General features: G+C 41.2%; 1 protein-coding gene across 5 annotated transcripts in view; it reads right to left on the bottom strand.

Annotated features, from left to right (window-relative positions):
- The window catches only part of atp2b3b (ATPase plasma membrane Ca2+ transporting 3b), a 65534-nt gene extending 39252 nt beyond the window's left edge, over window positions 1-26282 (bottom strand). Inside the window, exons 1-8 of one of the 5 annotated variants that reach the window (XM_028024835.1) lie at window positions 25658-26282; window positions 19415-20224; window positions 11033-11230; window positions 6527-6784; window positions 5037-5162; window positions 3175-3300; window positions 468-524; window positions 140-181 (exon numbers count right to left, since the gene is read on the bottom strand). In XM_028024835.1, the coding sequence (XP_027880636.1) occupies window positions 140-181; window positions 468-524; window positions 3175-3300; window positions 5037-5162; window positions 6527-6784; window positions 11033-11230; window positions 19415-19664 (1057 nt within the window). In that variant the 5' untranslated portion in view covers window positions 19665-20224; window positions 25658-26282. The remainder of the gene's footprint in view (window positions 1-139; window positions 182-467; window positions 525-3174; window positions 3301-5036; window positions 5163-6526; window positions 6785-11032; window positions 11231-19414; window positions 20225-25657) is intronic. The other 4 variants (XM_028024844.1, XM_028024857.1, XM_028024839.1 and 1 more) reach the window with 4 other exon arrangements.
- Window positions 26283-27479: the final 1197 nt, after the last annotated feature.

Below are 27479 nucleotides of genomic sequence, written 5' to 3'. Positions count from 1 at the left end.
CTTGATGTATCTGACTTGGAATCTGTCTGTATGATTGGATTGAATTAAATTTTGTTTTGTTTTGTTTTTGTAAAGCGCCTTGAGATGACATATTGTTGAACTTTACACTGAATTTTACCGAACTGACAAAAGCATCTACCTTTATTCTGATTGTTCTCCACAGCTCCATCAGCCTGTTTTCCTGAGGGGAAAAAAATGAAAGCTGAGTTAAACAGAACTATATTTACACTCAAACATATTATATTTCTGATTTCGGGGACAATCACACACTTCCAGAATCAGAAAATGAACACACAGACACAATACCAAAGGAAAGAGAAAGCCAAGTGCACTCATCTTATTACAGTCGATCAGGAAACTGAAAGACATTGTTAAATGCCCATCATATTGTCACTGTCACTGCACAGTGCGGGGTCCATTCACTGACTGAGGAAAGGGACAGGGCAGAGAACTTTATGCTCACATACCATTGGTGACTGTGCTGTTAGTGGCATCTGCAGAGATGAGCAACTGAGTACTGTCCTCTGTGAGAAACAAAAGGTTTTGGGTGGAAATTTGGCCAAAAAGGAGAAAAAAAGAAGAAACTCAAGCAATGAATGTGATCATAATTACAAGTGAGTATTTGTTCAAATGACTGCAAAGAATGAAAGATGTGATATGATATTCCCTCAGCATGAAAATGAACGACAGAATTATAAAAGAAAACACACGTGGCGAAAGGAAAAGCTAGCATGTTATGGTATTTAAATAATTTATCGGCTCCAATCATGACATCCTGAACAATCCAGCTCACGATAAACACCGCAGACACATATCTGAGAGCAGAGGGAGGAGTCACGAGAGTATTTCTTTCAGAAACTAGCCATCATCAGCCAGTCTGTTGCTGCGTCCCAGGATGATGTTTTCTCTTTTCGAAGATGCCAATGATAGCACATACATTCCTGTGCAGAAGCCAGAGCAGCAGTGGAAGCTGCTAATGACGTTAACTATAAGTGCTTCTGAAAGTCCGTGCAGCCTGCGTTTCCTGAACACAGGGCACTTCCAAAACAGATTTGAGAATAGACTAATGCTTTGAGCATTGACCAAACAACGCTTTACCCTCAATCTCTTCCTTGCCATCCCCCTTCCACCCACCCTCCCCTTCTGCTCTTTCAATAATTGATTGAATCTACAGCCTCTCTTTCGCTCAAATCAAGGGAGGAGAAGGAGAAACAGGGGAGTGCAAAGAGGGACAGAACAATGGGGTAAACAAGGAGTGAGAGGTGTGGATAAGCAGAGAAAAGACAGGGAAGAAGCTGTGAGGAGGAGTGATAAGTGAGGAAGATCTAAAAAAGAGAGAGAGAGTGAGGGAGGATGGTGAGGACGTTGGTTAAATGATCTATTAGTGTAAACGGGCGTGCTTCCTGTCATATCTGTTATCTGAAATCAGTAAGGCATCTGACTAACTGCAGCACCAGCAACCACACGTGGAGCAACGTGAGAGTGTGCATGGATTATGAAAACAACAAGCTTCAGGGCACTAAAGTGACAACCTGTTCCCCTCCCCTTATTCAAGAGGCAGGACTCCCAAGAGGGAAGGAAATACAAAGAAATGGTGGCCTGCTACTCATTGAGACTTTTTTTTAATAATTATGTCATCTTCTAACATTTCATTTTAGACCAATAAAAGAATGTATGTGTGGATGGTCATGTGTGTGTGGCCACTATTAGGTTAGTCACAAAAGATCACTACCAAAAAAGCTAACTGTTTACACAATGTCCAAGTATTAATTGGGAGGAAAAACTATAGTAGAAAAAGGAATGGCAACAACAAAGCAAGCAATGACTACAGGCTGCGTTTCCATATGACTGTGCAATGTGACATTAATGGAAAATAAATGTATTTAATGGAAACATGCCATTTTAGAACAAAACTCCTATTTTTCGATAAAAAAGTTTTGATGCTAGGATGAGGTGGCTTTTCAGCCGCATGAAAATTGGCTTATTGCGTAAAACTGCGACGCAAACACTTTGTCCACATTACACGAGTCACACGATCAACAACCAGATGCTGCCACTGGCACAAATCATGAAGAAGAAGACAGGAAGTAGTTGGAGGATCATGGTGTGATGTATTTTTTAATTACTTATAGAAGGGAGTTGCATCTGATGGAGCTCTTTTTGGATTTGTTTATGGTCATATAATGGCCTGCTTTTAGCAAATACATAAAGCAAAGATGATCATCTAGCTTTATGCGTCAAAGATGATTGCTTTATGCGTCATCTCGTTGCTTTACAGTTGTTATTACTATTGGAATAAATAATATTCCAATAGTAATATTACTATTGGTAATATAGACCACAAAACAAAAGCGTTGTGGTCGCTTTTGTGTTGTTCCTTTCTTCTTAATTGTTATATTGTATGTAGCTTAATCTTCAAGTCAAACTTTTCCTTAGATTCAGACCAAACTTAGTCTGCAAATTTAGCCCATTTAGCTTCCCATAAACAAATTCTTATGGATAATTTCTAAAGCATTAATTTACTCGGCTTTGTTTTAAACTTTCAGTTGAATGGTGTTCGACTTTAAGCAACTTTAGCATTTGCTTAAAGTGCTAATTGCTTTAGGGTTACTAATTTTTTACTTAGTGGTGCACACCACAGGTTTTCACTGTATTTTCTTCCTTATGTTTCTTACTGAGACTTTCGGTAGAGTCTACTGCACTTGTGTAACAGGACTTTTATATATATATATATAAATTTTATATACATGTAAGACCCTGCAGTGGGACTTCACACCTCATTACTCAGTAGTGTTTTTGTCACTGTTGCACTGAAGTTAGTGGAAAGAATACACCTCTGGATATTAACTTTAGGCTCCTTACACTAAAGTTCTTCAGATCATCATCAGGCTCAGTCATTAACCAGGACTCTTGCTTTAGGCATGAGTGGGCTAATTCTGTGGTTGGTTCATTAATTTATTTATGTGGGTGTGTTGTAGTCATACTTACTCATTTAGGACCAGTTTAAAATAATCATGACTAGAAATTAATTTACACAAATAAAAACTGATACAAGCAGGCAAAACTACAAATAAGTGGAACAGCATCTCCAGAAGAAAAGTTTTTATCTTTTGACTGTAAACCGCTGTTTTACTCTATTTTTTTATTCGTGTGTCTCACCGCAGGGTAGATTACCTTTCTTTTCTTTTCCATCCTCCTCCATGTCTCCGGCACCAAGGAGGGTGAAGATGATGCCCGTCTGGGAGTTGACACCTACGGCTGTCACCAGCATCCTACCTGAGCCCTCCATCACGTGGGTTCCTTAACAGAAAAACACTTCGGGTTGGCTTTCGTTCACAGACAGGAGATATTTATGAAGTTTTGCTATGAAGCATAACAGTAATAAGGTGTAATCTTGCATTTATATGTTCTTCCTTTTTTTGCAGTGCCTTGCAAAAAAAAAAAAATATTCAGACCACTTTGACTTTTTTACATTTTCTTTTGTTATCACAAGTTTCAGTGTCTTCTATTGAGATCTTATGTCATAGACCAACACAAAATAGCATAACTGATCCATGGTTTTCACCTTTGTGTATTTACAACCAGATCTTTTGCTTTGTCTCCACTAACTTTGCGCATCCAGAGACTGAAATTTTTACCCACTCTCTTAAAAAGAGTAGAACTCCAGTTTTCAAGTCTCTGATTCTCAGTTGTATTTAGGTTTAGACTTTGACTGGGCCATTGTAACACTTGAATATGCTTTGATCTAAGTCATCCCATTGTAGCTCTGGCTCTATGCTTGGAGTTTTCCTGCAGGAAGCTGAACCTCGATCATCTCACAGCATTATGGGTCCAAGCTACTGCAGTGCTTTGTGGAGAATAACATGCTTTATGTTTAAAATTAGGATATGGAAAGTTTTTCAATTCAACTGCAATTTTAAGCAATAAAATGGAAGCTCACTTTAACAAAGTCATTAACACACACTAGAAGAAAACTGTGAAGAGAGTAGTTTCTTAAATGGGCGGTATTATGTAATTTCCATGCATATAGTGCCATTTTATAGCACAGCTAAGTAAGTTTGTTACCTTCAGTTATAAAAATGCTGTATATATCAAAAGTAACTTTAAAAATTTAGATTTTGCAATTTAAAGTCTTAAAATTGACCTCTGTCTCTTTAAGAAGCTCCTGCTCTTTACGACACTCTGCCTTCAGTATGTCATCACAACAATGCTACTCTACCATTCTTAGGCGTATTGCACTGAAAAGTAGTTCCTGTGGTGAGCTCAGCAGACTCATCATAGGAACTCATAGTTCCACCAGCTGTTTGCTAATTGCTGCTGCCGCTAGTCTGGAGGAGTTGAGTGGGGAAGCTGTGAGCGAGGGGTACTCTGTGAGGCACAAGCTCTGCTGGAGACTCCAGCTCAGAGGAGGAGCTTTCTGGGAGTAGGTGGAGCTTTGTTGGAGCAAGCATTTGTTGAATGGTTGCCGTGGGAGATTAAAGGATTTCTCAAACCTCCATTAAAGATTCAAAGCAACACTCCCGGCATGTTTTTGATGAGGGAACAAGATTATAACATGATGTAAAACGTATAGAAGTCGATTTTACATAACACTGCCCCTTTAAGGCCAGAAGGTTTCCAGGCAGGGTGTTTGAATTTATCGTTCTGCAAGAGCAGCTTGTTGGTGTGGTTCAGAAATGAATCCTTCTCATTTCCTGGAGTTTATATGCAACCCTACCTAGAGTGGATGAACAATAAGTGACTTCCTTGGAAATGTACCAACAAATCTGACCTCAATCACTGTTGCTCATTCCTGTGCCGCCAAGGAAATCTTTAAATAAAAAGTGGTAGAGCTGCATGCCCAGCACTTTCCATCAACTTTAAATCCATACCTTTCCAGTTGACAATGTGAGTTAGGATTCTAATTAATTCAATGACCTAAGTTTGTATTTGCAACTATGCCCTTTAAAAACAATCAAATCATGTAGTGCAGATATAATATAATGATATAGTTGAAGCTAGCTTGATCATAAGAGTAGCAAGAAGTCAGAACCAACCTGAGAGCAGCATGGGGTCCTTGTCCACAGATTTGCGAACGTGGTCAGACTCTCCTGTCAGGGAGCTCTCGTCTATCTTCAGATCATTGCCTTGGACCAAGATGCCATCAGCTGGAAGCAGGTCACCTGAAGCACAAATCCCATCTAGATCAGCTTTGTATGCTTGTCTTTTTTGTTCAAACGATATCAAGCATGCGCTTATTGTTTCAATATACAGTATCTTGTTCCTGTGCTAAGAAGTTGATACCATTACATATTACAGGGACCAGCAGTCCATTGATAGACTGAATAATTAATGAGGAAATGGGCTAAGAGTCAGAGGGAAGGAGGAAAAGAACTAAACCTTCACAGGAGACTCACATAGATGTTTATGTTTAGAGAACATGACTTTACCAAAGTGAAAAAACAAGCCAATGTAAAAACATATAGAACAGGAGAGTTGTGGCTAATCTGAATATTTACAAATCCTGTAACATTGGGTGACTGAACAGGAATATAATTTATTTATTAACTATTTAAATAATATTACAGAGAAAACATGTAAGTTTGATGAACAAGGAAGAAAAATTCTGAACAGAAGCCAAAGAATTGCACTAAATTCACTCAAACAGCTGTCAGTATGAGTTAGTTGTTTAAAAAAAAGAGTCAGAAGCTTTAGGACGATATTTAAATGAATAGTTTTTCAACTTGTTTAAATATGTACATGGTTCATTCCAACACAAAGATGACAGGGAGGAAAGTAATGGCGTTTAGCCTCTCTGTTAAAGAGCAAGTTGGACTTGGAAACGTTGGCAGATGGAGACCGATGTATTAGTAATGCTACACCTAACAACCACAACTATAAAGTTGTCTAAAATATCAAATCCATGACATTTTGTCTTTCTTTTAAAATATAGGTGAAACACTTTTATAGAAACTTTCCACTCCCACAAACACATCATGGCGTCATATTTGCTTCTAAGATAAATAATTAATTAACTCTCACTGAAGCAAAGCTAGAAAAACACATTTTATGGGCTGTTGTTATGTCTTTATGTCATTGCTCTTAAAGAGAAATTGAAATTGCTTAAAATTGATAATGGCAGGTCAAAGTTTCTCAAAAAATGCAGATCGGAAGTTGATCACATAGTTCTGCTCGGCGTAACTCAACTTAATGAGTTAATAATCTGAGAAAAACAAAAATAACATGATTTTAATGCAACTTCTTTTAAAGAACTTCACATATTTTTCCTATCAAATACATGAAAAAACATGAAACATGATGTTTTTTAACTTATCAGGGTTTCTTTTGCTGTGACATCATATTTAAGCAGAAAAAGAGTCATATGTTCCATAAACGTTTAAACACCAAACTCATGTAAGTTTAATTACATGATTTTCCTACGTCATCTGCATAACTTTTTTATCTTATACCTTCTTTGCGACTTTTCAATGTGAGGGAAACATAGTAAGCTTATGCAGGATGGTGCAGACAGGTGCAGTTCCCCTACCGTATTTGACCTGAGCCATGTCCCCCACCACCATGTCAGCCACGGGAATTTGGATGACGTTTCCTTTCCGAACCACCGCAAACCTCTGCTCCTGCTCGATCCGACTCTGCAGACCCCGGAACTGTTTTTCTTTGGACCAGTCATTAAACGCCGTCACCAGGACAACGCACACAACAGAAAGCAAGATGGCAGCGCCCTCGATCCAGCCTGCGTCAGCCTCCCCTTCGTCCTCCGCTCCGCCACTCACTTCCCCGCACACTGAAGAGAGGAGTTGTAGACGTTAGGCTTCACATTTCAATCAAACTCTAACTGACCAACTAGTGTAACATTTCCATTGGCGGCCCCTTAAATCGACCCCTATTTCCTTAATTTTAGGAAGTAGGGTTAGTAAAATTGTACAGTATACAGTAAAATTGTGAAAGGAAAAATCTGTAAACTATAAAGCAATTCAAAACTACAAATTTGATATGAAGTTACCTTGAATAAATTCATTGGCGAAAACAGTAATTTGTAGATTTTACATTAGTACATTCGTTTTATAAGTTGTTTTCATGTTCATTTTTGGAAAAACATTATTTTTCTTAAGTTAAAACATTTTGTCTTACGGTAAAACGTTGACCGCCGCATCATTTCTAACAACGAGAATGCCACGTAACCATGAAAGAAAAAATATTTCACCCACAATTTTACAGTGGAATTCTGGCAGTTTACATTGTACATAGAAACCGATCTTATCCACCAGTTTTAACCGCCTCAGCAAAGGTCTGAAAATCAGACACTGTGAAATTTCTATCTGCCATTGTGCTTTGCAGATAGAGAGCCTGGCTGATACAGGTCACATCTGTATGAGGAGGGTTGACAGCAATCACCCTACTGTTGCCAATTTAGCAACTTTGTCGCTATATAACTTTCTCGACTTTTCAAGAAAATCAATATCCAAAATCCCATTCAGCAGGTCAGGCTTTTAAACATGATCCGTGATCAGACAGATGTCTCGCTGGAGATAGGCACCAGCAACCCAATAGGGACAAGGGTGTAAGAAAGTGGATGGACGGATATATCCGATACATTTTCTATACTGAGCTTTCATTTCTGTACAATTTACACATCAATTTCTTAAGAAGGTTAATTAATGTTGCTACATGATGTCGTGTTTATGGCCTTGTTTGGTTCATGATCTCATTGAATTTAAATTACGAACCATCATCCTTTTACATCTATATGACTTCATCCTATTTTCTGTACTCTCACACTATATGCTAAAATGACCTAATTTCCCACATAACTGATTTCATGTGTTGGTAACCCAAAGATTATTCACAGTCTAGGGAAATGTACAACATTTTTGGTTGAATTTAAACTTATTTAAATTCAATCGAAAAATTTGCTTCTCATAGGGTCGTCTCTGTTTTTATCTACGTTTTAATAATTTTGTCTTGTTATACATTTTTTACACCCTTCGCCAACAAAATTTTGGCAATTCAACAATCAAACACTTCCTATATCTGGTGGCGAGTACTCAACACATTTCCACTGATATTTCTGACATGTGTTTTGCTAAAAGCTCCAACTCTGAGGTTGGATGCTCTCCTTGCCATCACCCTAATCTTTAACTCCCTCTACGGATTCAGGGATGTGGTCAGATTTAAGTCAAGATTCTAGTTGGCCCACTTCAAAACAATATTTTATTAATATTAATTAATTAATATTTCTTGTACTAATATTTCTTAATTAATTAATATTTCTTGTAAGAAGAAATATCAGTCAATTTAAAAATATATATTTTTGAAGGGTGTGAATAATTTTAGGCTTAACTGTACATATTTTTCAAACCAGTCTCAAAAACCAGTCCGCTACTGTTCCTGAACATGGCACATTAAATGCGATTCATGGTTGATGCTCTGCTCTTATATAATTTCATCTCAAGCGCAGCATAACCGTTTATGTAAGTTCAACGCATTTGTACAATTATTCGTCTTAGAGAAGGTCAGAAGAGAGAGAATGTCTCACAGCTTTTTTGTATTTATTTTTTAAAGATGCTGCTCTTCTCTCCTTCTCTGGGATCTAAATTTCCTCTGTGGCCGGATCCGGCATCAGGATGCCATGCCAGGTATGCAGGCACATTCTGGTATTACTGTTCATTAATGTCACCTAGTTTCAGAATAAAGGTTTTACCTAAAGCAAGGAAGAACAACATTTCACCAGTAGCAGTTTCCGACAAAAGGCCGTGTTGTTTTCTTACTCAGTTGATCGCATGGCAACCTCACAAGAGGCAAATTATTCTTCTTAGGCTATTAATATATCAGCTCTGTTCTGCGTGAACCTGCTGGTGTTTTTTTTTCTTCCCAGCAGCCGTTCACTGTCAAAAGAAGCAGAGCTGCTTGTTCAGTTTAGATTTAACTTGACAGTTTAAATCCATCTTGCTGGATCCAGCTTGCTGGAACATGCTTGCTTCATGCACAGCGCTGGATGTAGCACCAGTTCACAGCTTGCTACCAAGTGTACACTCTGAGGTTTCAGACTGAACCACATTGTCCCATATTTGCATCCTCTGCTCACTCACACCACTTCCTTTTCACCAGGACACCACAGTTGAACCTTTCTTTCTTTTTGGCCTTTTGTTTCTCTTTATCAACATTATTTCAATTTATACTTATTGTTGTACAGCAAAACAAGATAAATAACAACCAAAAACAAAATAAAAATTATTTACTAAACGTTACCTCCAGAATAAATACGTAATGACACAAGACAAATGCTTCAGCCTTGGTTTATTCTACTTTTTTTGCTTTATTTGATACAATTTGTTTAACCAAGACGTCACCAAGAAGGTCAGCATATAGATTCTGTCAAACACAAACATTATCTATAATCTAGATTAATGACCTAGCTGTAAATGTTTTGAAATAGTTTAGAATTAACTATAATTTTCCCATTGACTGTGAAAGTAAGCCATATCCATATTTAGCTGATCACTTTTACTTTTTCCGCAAATCTGCGACTGATTGGTCAATTAGTTCCCAACTGGCTGATCCATCTTTGGAAGTTGAATCTTCATTGAAACTAAGACTTTGTTCACACAGCAGGTGAATGCAACCCAAACCCAAATCTTTCACCGCAATCTGTCAACGGCTCAAATCCAATCTTTTAACCCCCAAAACATCCAATCTGTGGCACTTCCATGTATGGTACTGAACCAAATCTGATTGTTTTCGAAGCATCTGCAGTCAGAATGGTCATATCGCATTTTATCTGACTTTCATGTCATTGATGTGAGACATGCATTATAATTCTGCAACAAAAGAAGCCAGGTCAGGTAAGTCCAGATGCAAGCAAAGGCTGAACACTATATTATGAAATTATGAAGGAAGTCTGTGTAAATTAACATCACAGTCTCACCACTCATGGCTCTGACTCCACATCCAAACAGACTTCCCTGCAGAAGCTGCAGTCAGTGCTCCACTAATGGCCGTCGCCATTAGTCGTGCTTTCCTTTTATTAGCTTCCTTCATCTTACTATGATCTTGTGACAATACTCTCGGCTCCCAAAGCTGAATAGCCTGTTAACCGTTCACACACAAGTCTGATTGTCGTCGGGGTTCATTAGTAGTATGAAATGCTAATCTTTGGGATCAATTTTGCAAAGTCATGATGAGACTGATTGATTTATGAACATCAATATGATTTGATGTAGTTTACGCTCACTACAACCACATTTGACAGGGGAAAATTAAAGCACAGTAAAATATTACTTTCAGAAGAAGGCAAAGACTGCAGGCTCAAAAAAGAAGCTAGACTAATTAGTTAGACAAATTAAACTAATCTGTACAATTTACTATATATTACTTGTATTTTTTTATGTCTTCTAAATTGTAAGCACGACTCATTTACTGTTTGAGAAACCATTGCTATTACTGATACTTCATACCAAAGTATGAAGTATTACATTTTAGATTTCAGTCATTTGCTAAATTTCCAAATAGAGCAAAACAATTTTGGACTATTTTAAGATTTTGTGAGTTCTAGCAATCTCTTTAAGCTAAAGTTTAAAGAGATTGCTGCATTTAAACATATTAATATTTCTGTAACCTGTCACCTCGATCCCTCCAGCCCTGCTCTCTAACGCAAGAATGTGAGCAGAATTCATTTAAACCCTTTTATTAAACCACAGTTACCAACCAAAGTGTCTCACACCGAGGTCCTTTAATTTCCACTGTGAATAAATGGAAGCAAAATAGATCTTCTGGCCACTTTGCACAGCTGCTGGCTGCTCACAATCTATCTCCAACTGTGTGTAGCTGGGTCCTGTTGTCCATTCAATACTTATTAAATATTTTTCTCGGAAATGCCTCTTTGTGGTGAAATAATGCCTTTCTTTGCTTGTATGTGTTGTTACCTCATGTAAACCCCTTACAATGTAAAGATCACCTTTGTCTCTCACGTCCGCAAAAACCGACCAATGCCCCCCACCACCACCACATCGCCCAACACCACCCTTCTCCTTACATTCACTTTCCTTCCCAGGCGGCTGGTAGAAGGAGAGGCCGAGTGAAATGATGGCGGCAGCCTCCAAGATGATGAGGGTGACATCTTGTAGAGCCTCCCACACTAGTTCCAGGAATGTCTTGGGCTTCTTCGGCGGAATGAAGTTCCGGCCGAAAGTTTGACATCGACGTTCCAAGTCTACTGGGTCGCCGCTGACACCTGAAAGATCCAACGTGTTTGGTCAGAGCAAAAATTAGAGCAAGGTGAAATCACATCCAACATTCGCTTTCACAACATGATTCACTTCCGTACGTTATACTTAGCAGTCTAATGCCAGTGAGATTTGATTAATTAGTGATCTAAAATATTCCAAATTTCATCTTAACCCTTTCATGCATAGTGGTCACTGCAGTGGACAGCTATCTAAAAGCCATTTTCTTGTGCTTCTTGTGGATTTTTATATTATAAATGCACACAGACCACTGACGTGGACACTAATGCATCATAAAATACACTATCAACTACTGGCCATCAGCTGTAAATGCAAGAAATTATTTTTGTTAAATCCAATATGGCCGACAGACAAAAGGGACCATCAACAAATTACACTCGGCTGAAACATGTAAACAAATAAACCGCCAAAAATCAAAGGCTTCCAGGGGATCCAAACACCGAGAATCAATACTAAATTATTTCTGCACTTGCATATAGAGACACGCCTGATTTCATGAGATTTTCATTGCTTCAATTTTAATATTTGTATGCAAAATTGTGGATCATACTTTAACTTTCCGGGTCGTATGACAAATACACTTCAAATCAATGTAGAATTGTCTTATTATACTGTATGAGCTCAAACTACATACTTAGTTTGGAGCTTGCTAATTAAATATCTAGCTTGGAGCTAAATATTTAGCTGGCTAACTAAATATATAGCTTGGAACCGGATGTATGAATAATGTGGTAAAAATAAATATGACTTCAAAAACAAAACCCGTTCTTTTTAAGTAACCCAAGTTAGTGATGTTGATATTTGACTGTGTCACAAACAGCACCCCATACTCAGTTGCACAGAGACACCATCCAACACTCTTGAGCTAGCACTGCTTTAAAACTACATTTACCAAGCTCCAAGCAGCACATTTGCTAAGCAGGTGGCTGCCGATTGTACCTGAGCAGACAGGCTGACAAAGTGCCCAATCAAAATCAGCTTTCTATAATCCTTCATTTTTCAGACAAAAACATCCAGAATGCTCGGTTCTTAAAATGTAATAGCAAAGTTACTTCTGAAATTATTTCTACAGAGGTCAGGCTTTGAATATGAAACCTGAAAAAAGACTGAGGGGTGGAAGGGAGATGGATGATTGGTATAAGGACAAACCGATGGATGGATGGATGGAATTTTTAAACAATGAAAAAAAGTAATAAAGTCTGAAAATGTCAATGTTTTTGGCTTATATTGATTTTTTTGTCTAAAAAGTTGCTAAGTCGGCAACAGTGGGGTAAGCATCGATGCCGATTTAGCGTTAAGAACCCTGTACTATAATCAGTATTTTATGGTATTATGGTAGCAGTGATAATAACTGCTGCAGATCTGTTTATATGTAAAAAGTTAGACTATTTTATACATTCTTCTTAGAAGTTCTTGTGTAAAGGTGAATCAGTGATATTTTATCTCTGGGCTATCACATCGTGAGAGTCTTTTATAAGTTTATCTTCAGCTGTTTTAATTTCCATTGGCTCCTGTTTTTATTTCCTATATAGAAACAGGAGATATAATAGAAACAATGGTGGCAGCATAACAAGGCCAGTACATCCACTCAAAGATCAATTAACATTAAGTTCTAACAAACATTTAACACTGGACCTGAAAGACATTCTAAATATCTCAAATAAATGAGCAAAACAATAAATAAAATGGATATGGAAGTCTCTGTAAACAAAACTATTCTTCAAAAAAGAATATTGCCTAGATGAAACCAGTGCACCAGACTGTCAACTTTTGTTTTTCCTTTGGTAGAAAGAGAGAGAGAAAAAAGAAAAAACAAACAATCATGCAAATAGAAATTATTGAACTTGTTTTAATTTGTCACGATGTGATTAATTGATTTATTGCTTACTGCAGTAGCTCCTTTGCTACCCTAAAAATGGCTAAGTGGCTCTAGAAAATGGATGAGTTCATTTCTTCAACAAAATCAAAGAGTCAGGCCAAGAGCTCTTCCTGTATTTCAAGTGTATTTTGCTCATGTGTTAATCTAAATAAATATTTTGAGAGCATATATGTTTTTGCAAAGTCTACCTCAATCTGCAGCCTCCTCAACTTCCTCTCCCCTTCAGCCTCAGCAGTTTCCAAGGTGACCGGGATATTAGGTCCAGGGCTTCCTGTGTCTAACAGGTTACTGCCCAGCAACAGGTGATGTCATTGCTCCAGTGTGTGTGTTTTGAGAGGAGTTTTTTCTTTCTTTTCTTTTTTTTCCAATTGGCTACCAGCACTGAGGGAGGCGGGCTTTGTGAGCTGCGGTTGGCTGATACGGTCGGCTGTCTTTCCATCCTGGATGAAACATTCTTGCTGCAGGGATTCGCATGCAGCAGAGCAGCTGCGTGGAATTCTGACACTCAACAGGGTTCAGGCCGAGGCAAAGAGAGGAGCGACACAAAACAAGTGACCCAGTGCTGAGTAATCGCAGAGAGCCGTATCCTTCTTTCATTAGCTCTCTTTCTTCTCCTCTCTTCTGTCTCATCCCTCTTCCATAGCTCTCTTCCCTCTCTCTCAATCTCTCCTTGATGTGTCCTTGACAATGCGGCAAGCTGTTCAAGCTCTCCCTCCTCACCCCTTAGCCTTCTCCTCTTAAAACACATACAGTCTCTCACTCCCTCTTCCAAATTGCTGTCCCTCCTACATTCTGGCTGTTTGCTGAGGATGTAATGCTCTCATACCGCAGTGCTGGTGTATCCAGATGTGTCAGAGAGAGGGAATGGGACTTCACTCTGTTGGTTGAAGACCCATCCTACTTTATGTATCACATTACAGATGATGTACAGGACCAAGTGCACTGTAACGTATCCATGCATGTCTATGCATTTGCCCATATTTCACCGTCGGATCTGCCAAATCCAGCCCTCAGTTTTTTGTTTTTGTTTTTTGGACTCAGGGAAGCAGAGGATGCAGCCGATCAGCAGCAGATTAAAATGCTTAGGGTTCTGACTCGAGTTCATACAGGCAGCTTTTGAGCTGTGGCTCCAAAGACGTTACCGGAGAGCAGCATTTATGCGTATTTGTGGGTAAACTGTGCTCAGTAGGTGGTTCTGCCGACGTGAGTCTGTGTGTGTGTGCGTGCTTGTGTGTTTGTGATGGGTTTGTTGGGACCTGCTGCACTGATTCCTGACCAACTCACAGTATCAAATTAGCAACACTCAACACAGACTTACTGTAACTCAACACCAGCAGCCCCTTACACTTTTCCTCCACCTCCCTCGTTCACTCACCCCAACACACACACACACACACACACACGCCCACACACACACACACACACGCCCACAAACCTCACAGATGCTGCAGTTAAACACACACTTTCACTCAGCCTCCTTTATTCATCCATCTCTGTTTCTCTCTATCTGACAGTTCGGCATTATCCTTCTTTCTGTTGCTGACTTTGTGAGCCAACTTGTCGCCGCTGTTGTGTTGCTAGGTTACAACTAGTTGAAGTAGTGGGCGTAGCGTGTTACCACACCCCTGTTAGAACCACTGTGCTCATTTACAGTACATGAACAGGCAAAGACAGGCATTGATTGTATCTTTATCATTTCTCATGAAAATTTCTTGTTATAAGAATTTACATTTATGCTTGTCAGTTAGTGCAAAAAAATAATAAAATATAAATGTTACTATTTTTGCCCCACAAAAGCATCAATAAATATCAGTAAATTCATAAATATGATTAAGTGAAGTCTGAAATGTGCAGCTAAGTGATCATATCATATCTCTAGTAAGAATGTTTTTCAAGACCAGTATTCATGTGCGTGGCATTAGGAAGCTGTGCCATGCAGCTACCTAAAAAGAAGTAATCTGGGGTTTTTTAAAATCAATTTTATTATTATCACAATGATACAAAATATTATGATAAAACTCTAAACCATACCGTTGTGTTTATGGGAATTTTTAAATTTTGTCCCAGAAGCGTATTTACGGATTTTATGACAGAAGGTCTGGGTCCCTTCAGTGCTACGTCTGGGATTTCTCCCATTGAGCAGGATTTCTCAGGATTCATTTCCACCGGGCCAATCAGCAAACAGAAGGAGGAGTTGTGAACTACGATTATGACAGTGACAGTAGAGGAGGTGAACGAAGCTGTTCACTCATGTTGGCCACACTTCCAAATATTGCACAATTAAACTTGGAGCAAGGGGAACGTTTAAGACATTTTATTTTATTGCATTTAATATGTGTGCTTGACTCAGCTCTTCTCAGGAAATGTTGTTTACAGCGCAAGCAATTTCCAGTAAGCATCATAGCGCAGCTTCCCTCACAAGCACATTACATATGTCACAGCCAAACATCAGCGAATGGGTACAACCAAATCCAATTCAGCAACCGAATCCACACCTCTCTTTCAGAGTTTATGCTATTGTGAAGCAATTATTTCACAACACTCAAAGACCCAGACTCTCTGGGCAAAGGAAAGCGTAGAACAAGGGGCTGGTTTTTACCAGGCTAAGAAAACTGCCATACCCATCTGACATGTTGCATTCCATTTAGTGGTGTAACACCTGCTCAGGAATGAAAACCAGTTCCATTGAGCTCGCTACACTTGAGCAAACCTGAAGGCAACATGAAGAGGAGTTATGTTGCTATCAATTCTGCAGAAAGTTGGTGCCCTCTGAACACCGTCATGTGTCTAACCCCAACGCTGTGATTTCACATGAGCAACCACTTTTTTGTTGTTCATTCCTTGCTGCTTCCTCTTTGTATTGATAATAGCTGGATGTGAATTATTTAGCTGCAAGGAAATTTTTCAACTGGACTTGCTAGCATCGTGTCATGGTGCAACACTGGAATTCACTCAACTCTTTGAGAGTGATCCAGTCTTAAACAAATGTTTGTAGAAGTAATCTGCATACACAGGTGATGGGTTCAATGCACCCAGGTCTTTCAAATCTAGCCTCATGTGTACTTAGTCTTAGACTTAGACTGACTTTATTGTCCTTTTGCATGCACAGGGTGTATACAGAACGAAATTTCGTTGCATACGGCTCAGGACAGTGTTTTGAGCTTCCAATGTTGTGAGGTTACTCCAGAATAAAATAAAATACAGTATAAAATATGAATATAAATCTAAATATAAAATATAAAGTGCAGGACTGACAGTAAAATAGAAGTTATTTAGCTCTGTACATGTGCAAGGTATGAAGTGGAGACCAGATTTTGAGTGCAGTCCAGTTAAGAGTACATTATATAGTACAATTTTAAAATTTTTTCAAGTGAAATGATTTCAACTTGGAAACATTTTCTACCATCCATTCATTTTCTACTCCCAGGATAACCTGGTTTCCTGGGAAACCAGTTTATCTATCTACAGTTGTCAATAGGTGAGAGGCTATATACACAGTAGAGACGACGGTGGCGATGGTGTTAGGAATTCAGTGGGCCACTTGTTCAATTGCCACTCTACCTGCCTTTGTCGTTTGTGTCCTTTCGGAATGACACTTCATCCATCTTGTCTGCTAGAATGGCCTAGCCATTCTCCAGACCTGAATCCAATAGAGAACCTTAAAGATGTATGTGTATGGTCAAAAACTAGAGGAAATCTCTGACCTAGTTGAGGTGCACCTATGATGAAAATGACCGATCTCTGCATTTGTTGGAAGTGGAGAAACTTCCAGTATACCAAATACTTACTTTCTACACTATATGTTAAAGACAGACTGACAAGATTCTTAACACACAGTGGCCTTCAGCTGAAGCTCAACTTTGGCTGATCAACAAACACAGCAGCAAATATTGAACAGCATGATAGAAATGTTGCCCTGGGACTTTAAGTGAGCTGCACAGTGAGCTGTGCAGAAAAGATTATCAGAAATAACTTTAAGATATATGTCCAGAAAAGTGGCTAAAATTGATTCACAATCATTTTTTGTATGCCTAAGAAAAGCGTAATGGTGGTTCCACAGCTTGTGGAACCACCATTAAAAGCCTTTTCTGTACGCACAGCTTGTGGAACCACAGGACCCTCGTAGTTTTTCATAAACAGCTTTCCAGTTTGGCTTCATCTTTGTTTAGTAAATAGTGACGAGGTGGAACATGTGTGGTTAACGATCATATTATGTAGACATTACAACTCCAGTGCTATGAGTGTGACTCTTCTTTTATCGTAACTTTACATTGCTACTGAGTTGGTACATAAGAAAAATATTAATATGCTTTCATCATTCCATTTTTTAGTTGTTATACTGTTGAATAAATTAAAGTGAAAGGCTATATGAATGGGACCGCCGAAAAACAGAAGAAAGTGTAAGTCCTTGGTATAATTGAAACCATGCAATAGGTTAAATATAGCCTTACACTGTGCAATTAGCTTTTTTCCCCTCTATTGACTTGCAATATGCATCCACAAAAGTGTCTCAGCGTTCGGCTTTACAACTAAATCCATGATGTTAATGTTAGTGGATGCTTAATGAAATGTGGCTGGGCCAATACAAGCTGTAAAGCACCTAAATCAGCTGGCCTCAGTAAATCTCTGCACATTTCAACTACAGTTGTGGAAAGAAGAGCTGCAACAATTAAACAGCCTCCAGCTGAGGGTCAATATCAGGTTCACTCGACCAGTGAAAATCAACATGCTCTATAGATTTCACTCTGAATTCAGATTTTCCCTCTCGTTTGTCATACAAAGCAAATGTCTGCGTCACAACTGTGGACGACCAAGCAGGTTCAATAGCAAAAAGGACCTCTCCGCCCACCAATCTACAAACAATAAAAATATCTATTCTCCTTTGGATATTTGAAGATTCACTGTAAAAACAGAGGACCACCGGAGGAAAACTAAGGGTGTTTTCACACCTGATAGGCTGGTAGACAATTTTGGTTCGATTGAGAACCAAGATTGCGACATTTGTTACATTTTCAGTTGTGGTGATTCTGTTTCACACTGCAAACAAGCCGGTTCCCCTCTCGCCTGTGGAGGCGCTGCACCATCACTGAGGGAAATTACACAAAACGTTTGAAGAAGACAACTTTCTTTTTCACAAAACGGAAACAAAAATGGAGTAGCATCAGATTTTAGCAAATGTAAGATTTTCTCTTTTGTCCTTGGCAAAAGACGATGAGCCATTTCTCCTGTTAGCGCTAGATAATTGATAGGTTTATTTTAATTCCTATATGCACATTTGTTTTGATTGTACTTTCCCAGAATGCCATGCACTACAGTCCACTTGGTGTTCACATATGCATTCAAACCACACCAGACTTCACTTCAACCGAACTGAGACCTGGGTTTTCAGACAGACCAGAGTTCAATTTTTTAGTCTAGTCAAAGTTCAATTATGCATTCACACCTCCCCAAAAAAACCAGGATTTATAGGCAAATGAACTAGAGTTCAACAAAAGTGAACTCAACAGGACTGGTATGAATGTGAACTAAGGCTATGTACACACTACTGGTATTGTAGCTAAATTCAGATTTTTTGCTGAAATCCTTTTTTTTTTTTTTTTTGCCATGGTCGTTCATACCGAAGCACATCTGCAGGTTGGAGCTGTCTGAGATTCCTGGGTAATCCCACAGTAACACACTTTTACTTCATTCACCCATTGATTTTTTTTTTTTTTTGCTCTCAGCTTTTTCTTCATTCATCCACCATAATCCTGTCATCCACTCATCAATCAGTCCATCCACCCGTATGCATGCTGCTCACCCAAAACCTGCCTCCTATAACCAGGATTACCCGGCCAAAGTGAAGTGTGTTTCTACAGTTTTGTCCTAAGTGCTTTCATTCTGCAGGATGCACTGAAGTTAATTCAGTTTGCCTGAGCAGGAATAACCCGGGCCTGAAACTCCATTAATGCTCATTTCCAGTCTGTGTTTTTAGTGTGTTGTGTTTACAGTCTGTGCCGTTCACTTGAGCCAAATGTTGATACCAGAGATCAAATGACTTGGATGCAGCTTTCACAGTTGTACTATTGTTTCAGCTCATGCTGCTGCGCTTTCATTCAGCACAGACGTGCCCGTCGAAACAATTCACTCACCCATTTGTGAATGCAATGTTAAACATTTTAGGTGGAATTTAAAGACTTTTTCAGACACATTTAAGAGCGCGTACCAGTCTGTGCTCTTAACAAGTCATCAATCTAGTTCGGCATCCATTCATGTTTGTCTGCCAGCCCATTCAGGCCCCGTGTGTGCTCACCATCAGTGGTGCTGGACTGTAGTCTCTGGCAGAGGCCCTCTGTGTCTCCGTAGCCATCCTGGATTTTCTGCAGGGCTTCAGTTCCTCTCAGCTCCATCAGCTCCCTCAGCTCCTTCACCGTGACCCCAAAGTCTCCCCCTGTGAGGCTGCCATCTGCCCTTCCTCCTCCTCCGCCCCCGCCTCGAGTCCCTTTGGGATAAAACTCCACAGCGCTGTTAGCCATTTCCCCCATTGTTGCTGTTGTTGACATGTCAGTAAGATAATTTGGATGTGTTTTTTGTCCGTTCTCTCCGTAGTCTACTCAGCTCCTCCTTCGTCTGGCAGGTGAAGGGTTGTTCATGTGCGCTTAATTTTTTTTCTTTGTTATTGTTATTTAAACTGAGTGACTGAATTAATCTCCCTCTCTCTCTTTTGTTTTTTTTTACTTCTTCATAAGGGGTGGTGGTTGTGTTTTTTCCCCCTCCTATCTACCTTGACCTAACCTCCCACTGCTCCTTTAAATCTCCATAACAGAGGGAGGAGGGTGAGGAGGATGAAGGACAGCGAGCAGAAGCACTTCAGAGACGTGACGTCTGAATGAATCCAGCTTTCTTCTCCTCCGTCTCCCCGGCGACTCCACTCTTTCCTCGTCTCTGTCCCCCTCCCTCCAGGGTCACGGCTGGCCCGTGGACAAGCGGACAGACATGCTGGTGGACTCGCAGACAGGAGTGAAGCGATGATGGACAGATGGAAAGAGGGCAAAGGAGGCTGATAAATCACAGGCAGGAAGCAGATCCAGTTTAGAGGTGGCTAGTGCTACACCACCAGGACCTGCAAGAGAGCACAGCACACACCAAAAGCGTCAATGCTGACTTTTATTGATCTGTTTTTTAAGTGAGAATAAAATCATAGCAGCATCCAACCTCATCTAAATAAATACACAAACTAGCACATTGTGAGCCCTGAAGCACCCTTCCACAGATCACCGCGTGTGATATTTAAACCGACATCTATTGATTCCTTTTGGCACTGTAACAAGGCGTAGACACAATAATGAAACATTATCTTCCAAATAAAATTATAAGTGCACACAAAAAAGCATGTTTATTTATCCAAGCAGATGAGAAGCAGCAGGATACAATTGTTTTTTGTTTTTTTTTTAGTTAATATTCAATATTCAGTCCAGCAAAGGGTCCATGAGGTTCTCAAGCGACATTACTCTATCGGCTTTTTTGAGTGAAACCGTTTGTTGAATTAAAAAGGGAGCAAACGCAAAGTCATCAACTAATTGGATAACATTTTTATCCAAAAACTAAAGACGGTTTAAATAAATCAAATAAACATCAGTTCGAAAAGCTCCAAATCAGAGAGAGAGCTTGTGATCCACTGAGGACACTGAGAAGCATGAAACTGTGGGGTGTTGTTTGAACAGATACATGGTCCAACATTAACAGCAATAATTTGGATTATTGAGCTAGTCATAAGAGAGGAAAAAGGGGATTAAATTTTTCAGTCATATTTTCACCATGCTAAATAAACTAAAGTCATTTATTGCAGTAACTCCTGGGTCAATTTGTCATTCAGCAAAATTTGTTATTGAGACAGGCCTATTCAGACACTGATCTGGTTTGTTGTGGTGAGTCAAAAGTAAAGCTCTCCATTTTCCAGTCCACCCATGTTCCGACCCTCGCCTATGATCACGAGGCATGGATCAAGACCAAAAGAACAAGATCCTGGATCCCAGCGGCCAAAATGAGCTTCCTCTGCAGGGTGGCTGGACTCAGCCTTAGAGATAGGCTGAGGAGTTCCATCATTCACAGGGAGCTAGCAGAGCTGCTGCTTCCCCACATCGAAAGGACTCATTTCAGGTGGTCTGGGAATCTGATCAGGATGCCTCCTGACCTCCTTCCTTTGGAGGTTTTTCTGGCATGTCACACTGGGAGGAGACCCTGGGAAGACCCAGAACTCACTGTGGGGACGATCTATCCTGTTGGGACTGGAAATGCCTTGGGACACCCAGAATGAACCAGAGGATGTCACTGGGAAGAGGGAAGTTAGCAGTTACCAGGACCCGTTCCAGTTCAAAATCTGAAACCAACTGGTTTGGCTAATTAGCATGGTATGAACCAGGATCACTAATACCAGCAATATAAGCTAATAACAATGTGTTTCTCTTCAAGAGAAGAAAAGACAGAAGAACTCTGGCTAAAATAAAAGCTGGGCAGCGTCTTTCACTCCATGCAAGAAGCAATGGCTGATCTGCAGAGCTCCTTCAGTGACAGACTGCTGCATCCTCAGTGCACAAACGAGCGCTATCACTGATCCTTCCCCCCCAGCAGCTGTTACACCCTACCACCATCGTTGCTCCAACAAACTCAATAGATTTACATCCCTGCTGCTATTTGCACATCTCAATTTTTATGTTTTTTTTTTACTTCTTGTGAAGTCTCTTGTTTTTGGTGCACAAGATTTCCATGCACATCTTGTACATTTTTAAATTACTCTACTCAGTTGTACATTTCTTTCAGTCTGAGTATGCTATTTCTAAAACCTGTGCAGTATTATTTTTTCTTACGTTGTAAAGAAAGTAAACTGTGCCCTCCCTGCACAGTTTCTTATTCTTATTTTTTTCAATGTACCACTTTTCTTTAACTTGATGCTGATACTTGCTGTAATACTTTACTATTTAAGAACTTGATAAATAGAACAGAATAAATAACATTGTGCCGATGGGAAGTCGGAACTCATAGCATCCAAATATCTCCAAAGAGTCTGTGTGGATGGTGATGCTGTAGACTGGAAGGATCTCCATCAGCAGTCAGTCTAGCAATGAATCTAAAGAATCCTCTGACTGAAGACAGTTTGACAGTTAGCAACATGCTATCAGCAGAGACTATATTCCACAATAACATTCTGGATGACACCATCGATTGTTAGTAATAACTGCTAATTCACCTCATTTGCATTTACTTTAAATCTCAGTCTGGCCATACGGTTAGAGAAATGTTGGAGTAGGGGATATCATCCTTGTCCGTTGTGATCAAAGGAAGTGATGGTTTGAACTTTCTCCTTCTCTCTCTGCTCTTTGGTCCTGCTCTGCATTCATGAAGCAAAAAAAAAAAGTAGGCTTTTACTTTTGGACAATGGTGATAATGTGTAACCATGGCAACAATGTGTTTTAGCATCTCATAAGCTCAAATAATACTTGAACTACAACCCCAGGAGCAAAAATCCTTCCAGCTGCACAGGATCCAGTAGCAGAGGGTTACGGTTGTCAAAAACTCCTCAACAAAATAAAACGACAAACAAAAGTCTACAAAAAGAATAAATCAGAACGTAGCAGAAATACTTTAACATGTTGTCACCATTAGCGGCACAATTCCAGAGAATTGTGCCGCTAATGGTTTTTCTGACGTGGTACTTGAGAATATAAATGGAGACTGCTGTTTCCAGTTAGAGATGCTAAGTCCCACCAAGGTAAACACTAATGGAAAATGTAGACGCCAGTTTGAAAGGTCAAATCTATAGTGATTTCGTCTTGTTTTTAAAACAGTAAAACCCTGCCTTAAAGCTACTGATCTCAGAAACACGCTGTTTGACGCCGTCTCGTTTCCTACTGTAAATAATTAATGACTGCTCAAGGCAGGAAGGCTAGAGAAGATATCTCCAATGCAGTTGTCATCACTTCATGCGTTACGAAAATCAGCAATCAATCCAAACAAATTCCAGTTGGTGCATTTCTAGTGAAAACTGAAGCAGAGAGCATTAGCCCGTCTTCGTTGCACCTGCTGCAAAGCCTTCCATTTGATCCTCGGTCTTAATAAACCAAACCCAACACTGGTCCCTTCAACTTGCTTTCACATAAAGCTGCCCCCCCTCGACCCGCGTGAGTAATTACTGGCAGCTGTAAATATTCTTAGCAAAACGCACGACAAAACGTATTCTGATCAAGATGTTTTGCATAAGGATGAGCAGGAAAAAGAAAGAAAGAAACTAGCAGAAGCTCATCATGAATTCCTTTTCTTCTCCCTGCTCTCCCTCAGCTCCCTCAGCCTCTTGCATCTTCTCCCTCCCTTCTCCCTCCCTGCCCTGCCATGCTTCCATCCTGACTGAGAGTGTTAGTTTATGACTGAGTCACCCTGCTCCAGCTTCCTTTGAAGCCCCCCCCACCTCCCCCCGTTTTTTGCTCTCCATCTTCTTTTGCTTCCCTTCTCTACCATATATTTATCTGTACATCCTTGCCTATTATGTCACCTTCCTCTCTTTTTTTTCTTTCATTTTGTCTCCCCACCTCTGCGTCTGCTTCCTTTTACTGCAATCATTTATTTACCCAGTCAGTTGTACTTTTCCCTAACCTGCCTGATCTCTCACTCACTGATTCTGTCTGATACTATAACGCTCATGCAGGAAAATCCTCCTCTGTTTACCCCCCCCCACACACACACACACACGCCCACACACACACACACACCCAACTACTGCAGCCACGGCTCTCAGTCTGTCCTATTTGTTCCCCTCAAAGACTTGATGCTCGCCTGTGAGTCTGTTATGCATAATGCAAAAAATAAAAAATAAAGTTATTACTTCATTTGTTCTGCATCTCTAACTCAATAATATGCAGGCCTTTATCTATAGGATGCAAGGGGAAATGGACAGCAGACACACAAAGACGTGGGCACTCATGCCCAGAGACATGAGTTCTATGATCTCTGTCATGACACACACTAATGTGTCACACAGGGCAGCACTTTCGGAATAAGAAAGGGGGTCTGGGGGCGGGGGGAGTGTGTTTTAACATGAAAAGAGTCAGACAAAAGGTCAGCACAGTCCTCAGCCGGCTGCCCATTTATCCTGAAAGCTCGTCCACGCACTGTCCCCCGAAGGGGACGGGTAATTTACTTATTTTTATTTTCATTTTTAATAAAAAAAAAGCGGCCACTCTTCATCCCCTCAGGACGTTCTCTCTTCATCGCTACAGAAAGAACGTCAAGAATGGTACAAAGCAGAGGAGAGGCTCCTCACGGGATTTCATTCCAGGCCAGAGGGGTCGGCGACGCGACTCGGCACAGCACACCAGTTCCACAGCAGATCCACACCGTGAGCACATGTGACTGAACGCCGTGTTGCTCCCGTCAACGCTCTGTGACTCCCCTGTGCAGCTGCAGCACCTGATTTCCAGCAGAGAGGTTTGAAGGGTCACCTCTAGCAGAGGACCCTCCGGTGTTGTGTGGCCGCCCGCCTGGCCCGCCTGGCCCGGCGCCACTCACACTTCTATAGGGCCCGGCGGGAACAAGCACACTTAGGATGCAATGCAGGCTGTGCCATTGAAGGTGAGCTGCCAATAGGGCACAGGCATCTGCATTATCATAGAGGATGGATGGAAGAGAAAGAAAGGATAAAAGAAAGAAAAAAACAGAGAAGTTAAGAGCTGAGCTCAAACTTGACTCGCTCCAGGTATCCCAGGTCCTTCTCTTCCCCAACTCCACCCAAAGCAACACCTGAATCATTTTCTCCGTGCAGGAATGGAACAGTGAGTATTCCACCCATTAAACGACCTTTGCTGGTCACCTTCAGACGTGCTTGATCTTCATTCCACTGCTCAAGCTCAACAGCAACAACAGGATGAAAGACTAAAACCCAAGAAGAAGAAGAAGAAGATGAGGAGGAGGAGGAAGTGCAGCCGATGGAGTGCTGCTTGTCTCCAACCAATGTCCCTCCGCAAGGTTACCGGCCACCGGCCTTCCACCTGCCAAACTCTCCCTCCCTCCCCCGCCATCCTGTGCCGGCGCTACTTGTTTGGGTCCCTTTTTGCCCGCCGGATCGAACCGAAACCCGGCAGCTCGGCTTCCCTCGGCTCGGCGCTGCAGGTGCACCGGAACCGAGACACACTGCGCGTCTGATGTCCGAGAAAAACGGAGGCGAGCTGGGGGGGTGGAGAACAACGAGTGCTGATCGGTGAAAATGTTATGGCAGCTCATCCACTGACACAGGACACGCAGGGATGGATGCGCACAAACACACACACATTTTCCTCCTAATGTCATAACGTTGTCTGCATGCAGGTTGTTGCGTTCTGCTCTACTGTATGGCCAGTTCTGTTAAAAAAGAAAAAAAAAGGCCTATGATGAGAACATTAGGCCGAGCACATTCTGCAAGTCCGTCCGACATGCTACTAATGAGCAACACATCCTCCCTCCATTAATACAAGGCGCCCGGGGTAAATAACAGTCACGCACGCAGCCACGCACGGACTCTCCGACTCACCGTGCAGGCCGAGCTCAAGGACATCAGCATCAGTGTTCGGGCGGGGAGGCAGAATCCCCGTTAATCTGCGTGTGCGTGGAGCGGAGAATGTCCCGAACCGGATGAGAGGAGACAGCGCAGGGGGTAGAGGGTGCGGGGCGAGGGGAGGAAGGATGCAGGGATGCGGCAGCTCCGGTCCCCGTGGAGTCCGAAGGAGCGGAGGGATGAAAGACGACGACTGTGGCGGTGCTGATGAATATTCCGCTCCGCGCAGTCACCTGGTGGATGGTCGGCGGAGTTCTGCGGCGGTTTCAGGAGAGAGAGGCACCGACAATGACAGAGAGAGATGAAGAGAGAGAGAGAGAGAGAGAGAGAGAGAGAGAGAGAGAGAGAGAGAGAGAGAGAGAGAGGGCGGGAGAGGATGCGCCGGGCTGAGGGTTTAAACACCTCAGTGGTGGGGAGGGGAAAAGGGCCGGTTCGTGCGTCCGGGTGAAGCTCGCTGTTTCCGGCTGTGACAGCTGCAAATTCGGTGGGGTTTTAGGGGCGCTGGGAGAAAAAGAAAAGAGGGAAAGAAAAGAAGCGCCGCGGCGAGAGGAGAAGCTCCTGCGACATTTTTGGAGGAGGAGGAGGAGGAGGAGCTGCTGCAGCTCGCGCGCACAGGAGAGTCAGTCGCAGCATCCGCGGGTATGGCAAGCAAAGTGGTCATAAAATACTCAGGCTGTCAACCCCACATCATGGATAGACGGACGGCAGTGGCGACACCAGAAGTTTTTATAGGGGCGGCCGGCAAAGAAAATAGATTATTTCCCTTTAGGGACTAACGTATAACTCTCAGGAACTTGTCAAATAATTTGGAGTCTTAAATTGAGAGCAGATCAAAGGCATTTGATTATCAAAGTTCACATGTTTGTGTTAAGTCACATCAAACTCGGAGTTAGTTTCCTCTCTCCCTCACTGACTCCATTTTATTTATATATATATATATATATATATATATATATACCTGATTACATCAGAGATCTCCCTCTCTTGAAGATCGGGTGACTTTGGAGCCCATCAGAATGCAGTAAACTTTTTCACATGTTCAAGAAACCAGTTTGACTTGATCTGAGTCAAAATTGCTCAGCTTCATGACGCTATGCAACTTCCACCTGGCAGTAGCTGTCAGGAGGGCACACTGTTGTCGTAAAGGGATGGATGGATGGACGCTCTCAGCAGCGACACTCAGGCAGGCCGTGGTAAGTGAATGATACCAAGGGGCCCTAAAATGTGTCAAGAAGCCTTTCCTCACACTGTCACCAGCCTGAATCATTAATCAAAGGCACAACAGATTTGTACTTTCATGTTGTTTACACCAAACTCTGACCCTGCCATCTGAAAGTCACACCTGAACTTTAGACTCATCGGACCAGGCAGCGTTTTCGCCATTCTGTTGTTACCAAGCGCTGCTGAGCTTGTGTGAACTGTACCTTCAGTTTCCTGTTCTGAGCCCAAAGGAGTGTCAGGTGGTGTTAACCACACTAACCATTTCATCCATTCCCATCAGCAAGGTGTTTTCCTTCCACACAACTGATGCTCACTGGATATGTTCTAAGAGATTCCCAGTAGATCACCAGCATCCAAACTAGTCAGATTCACATTCACAGTCACTTAAACCTGCCTGTTTCCCCTATTCTGATGCTTGCTTTGAGCTTCATCAAATGTGTTAAGTTTCTGCAATGGGACTGGCTAAGCACAGGTGTACAGGTGTACCTAAAAAAGTGGCCAGCTTGTATAATCGTTTGTGATTCCAGTATCTGGGAATAACCAAAAGCCTTTAACTAAAACTAATCTCTGGACAAAG

Source organism: Xiphophorus couchianus, chromosome 1, assembly GCF_001444195.1.
Source record: "Xiphophorus couchianus chromosome 1, X_couchianus-1.0, whole genome shotgun sequence".
NCBI classification, from domain to species: Eukaryota; Metazoa; Chordata; class Actinopteri; order Cyprinodontiformes; family Poeciliidae; genus Xiphophorus; species Xiphophorus couchianus.
The sequence above is the reverse complement of the archived record's forward strand: the minus strand, read 5'-3'. Positions and strand labels throughout refer to the sequence as shown.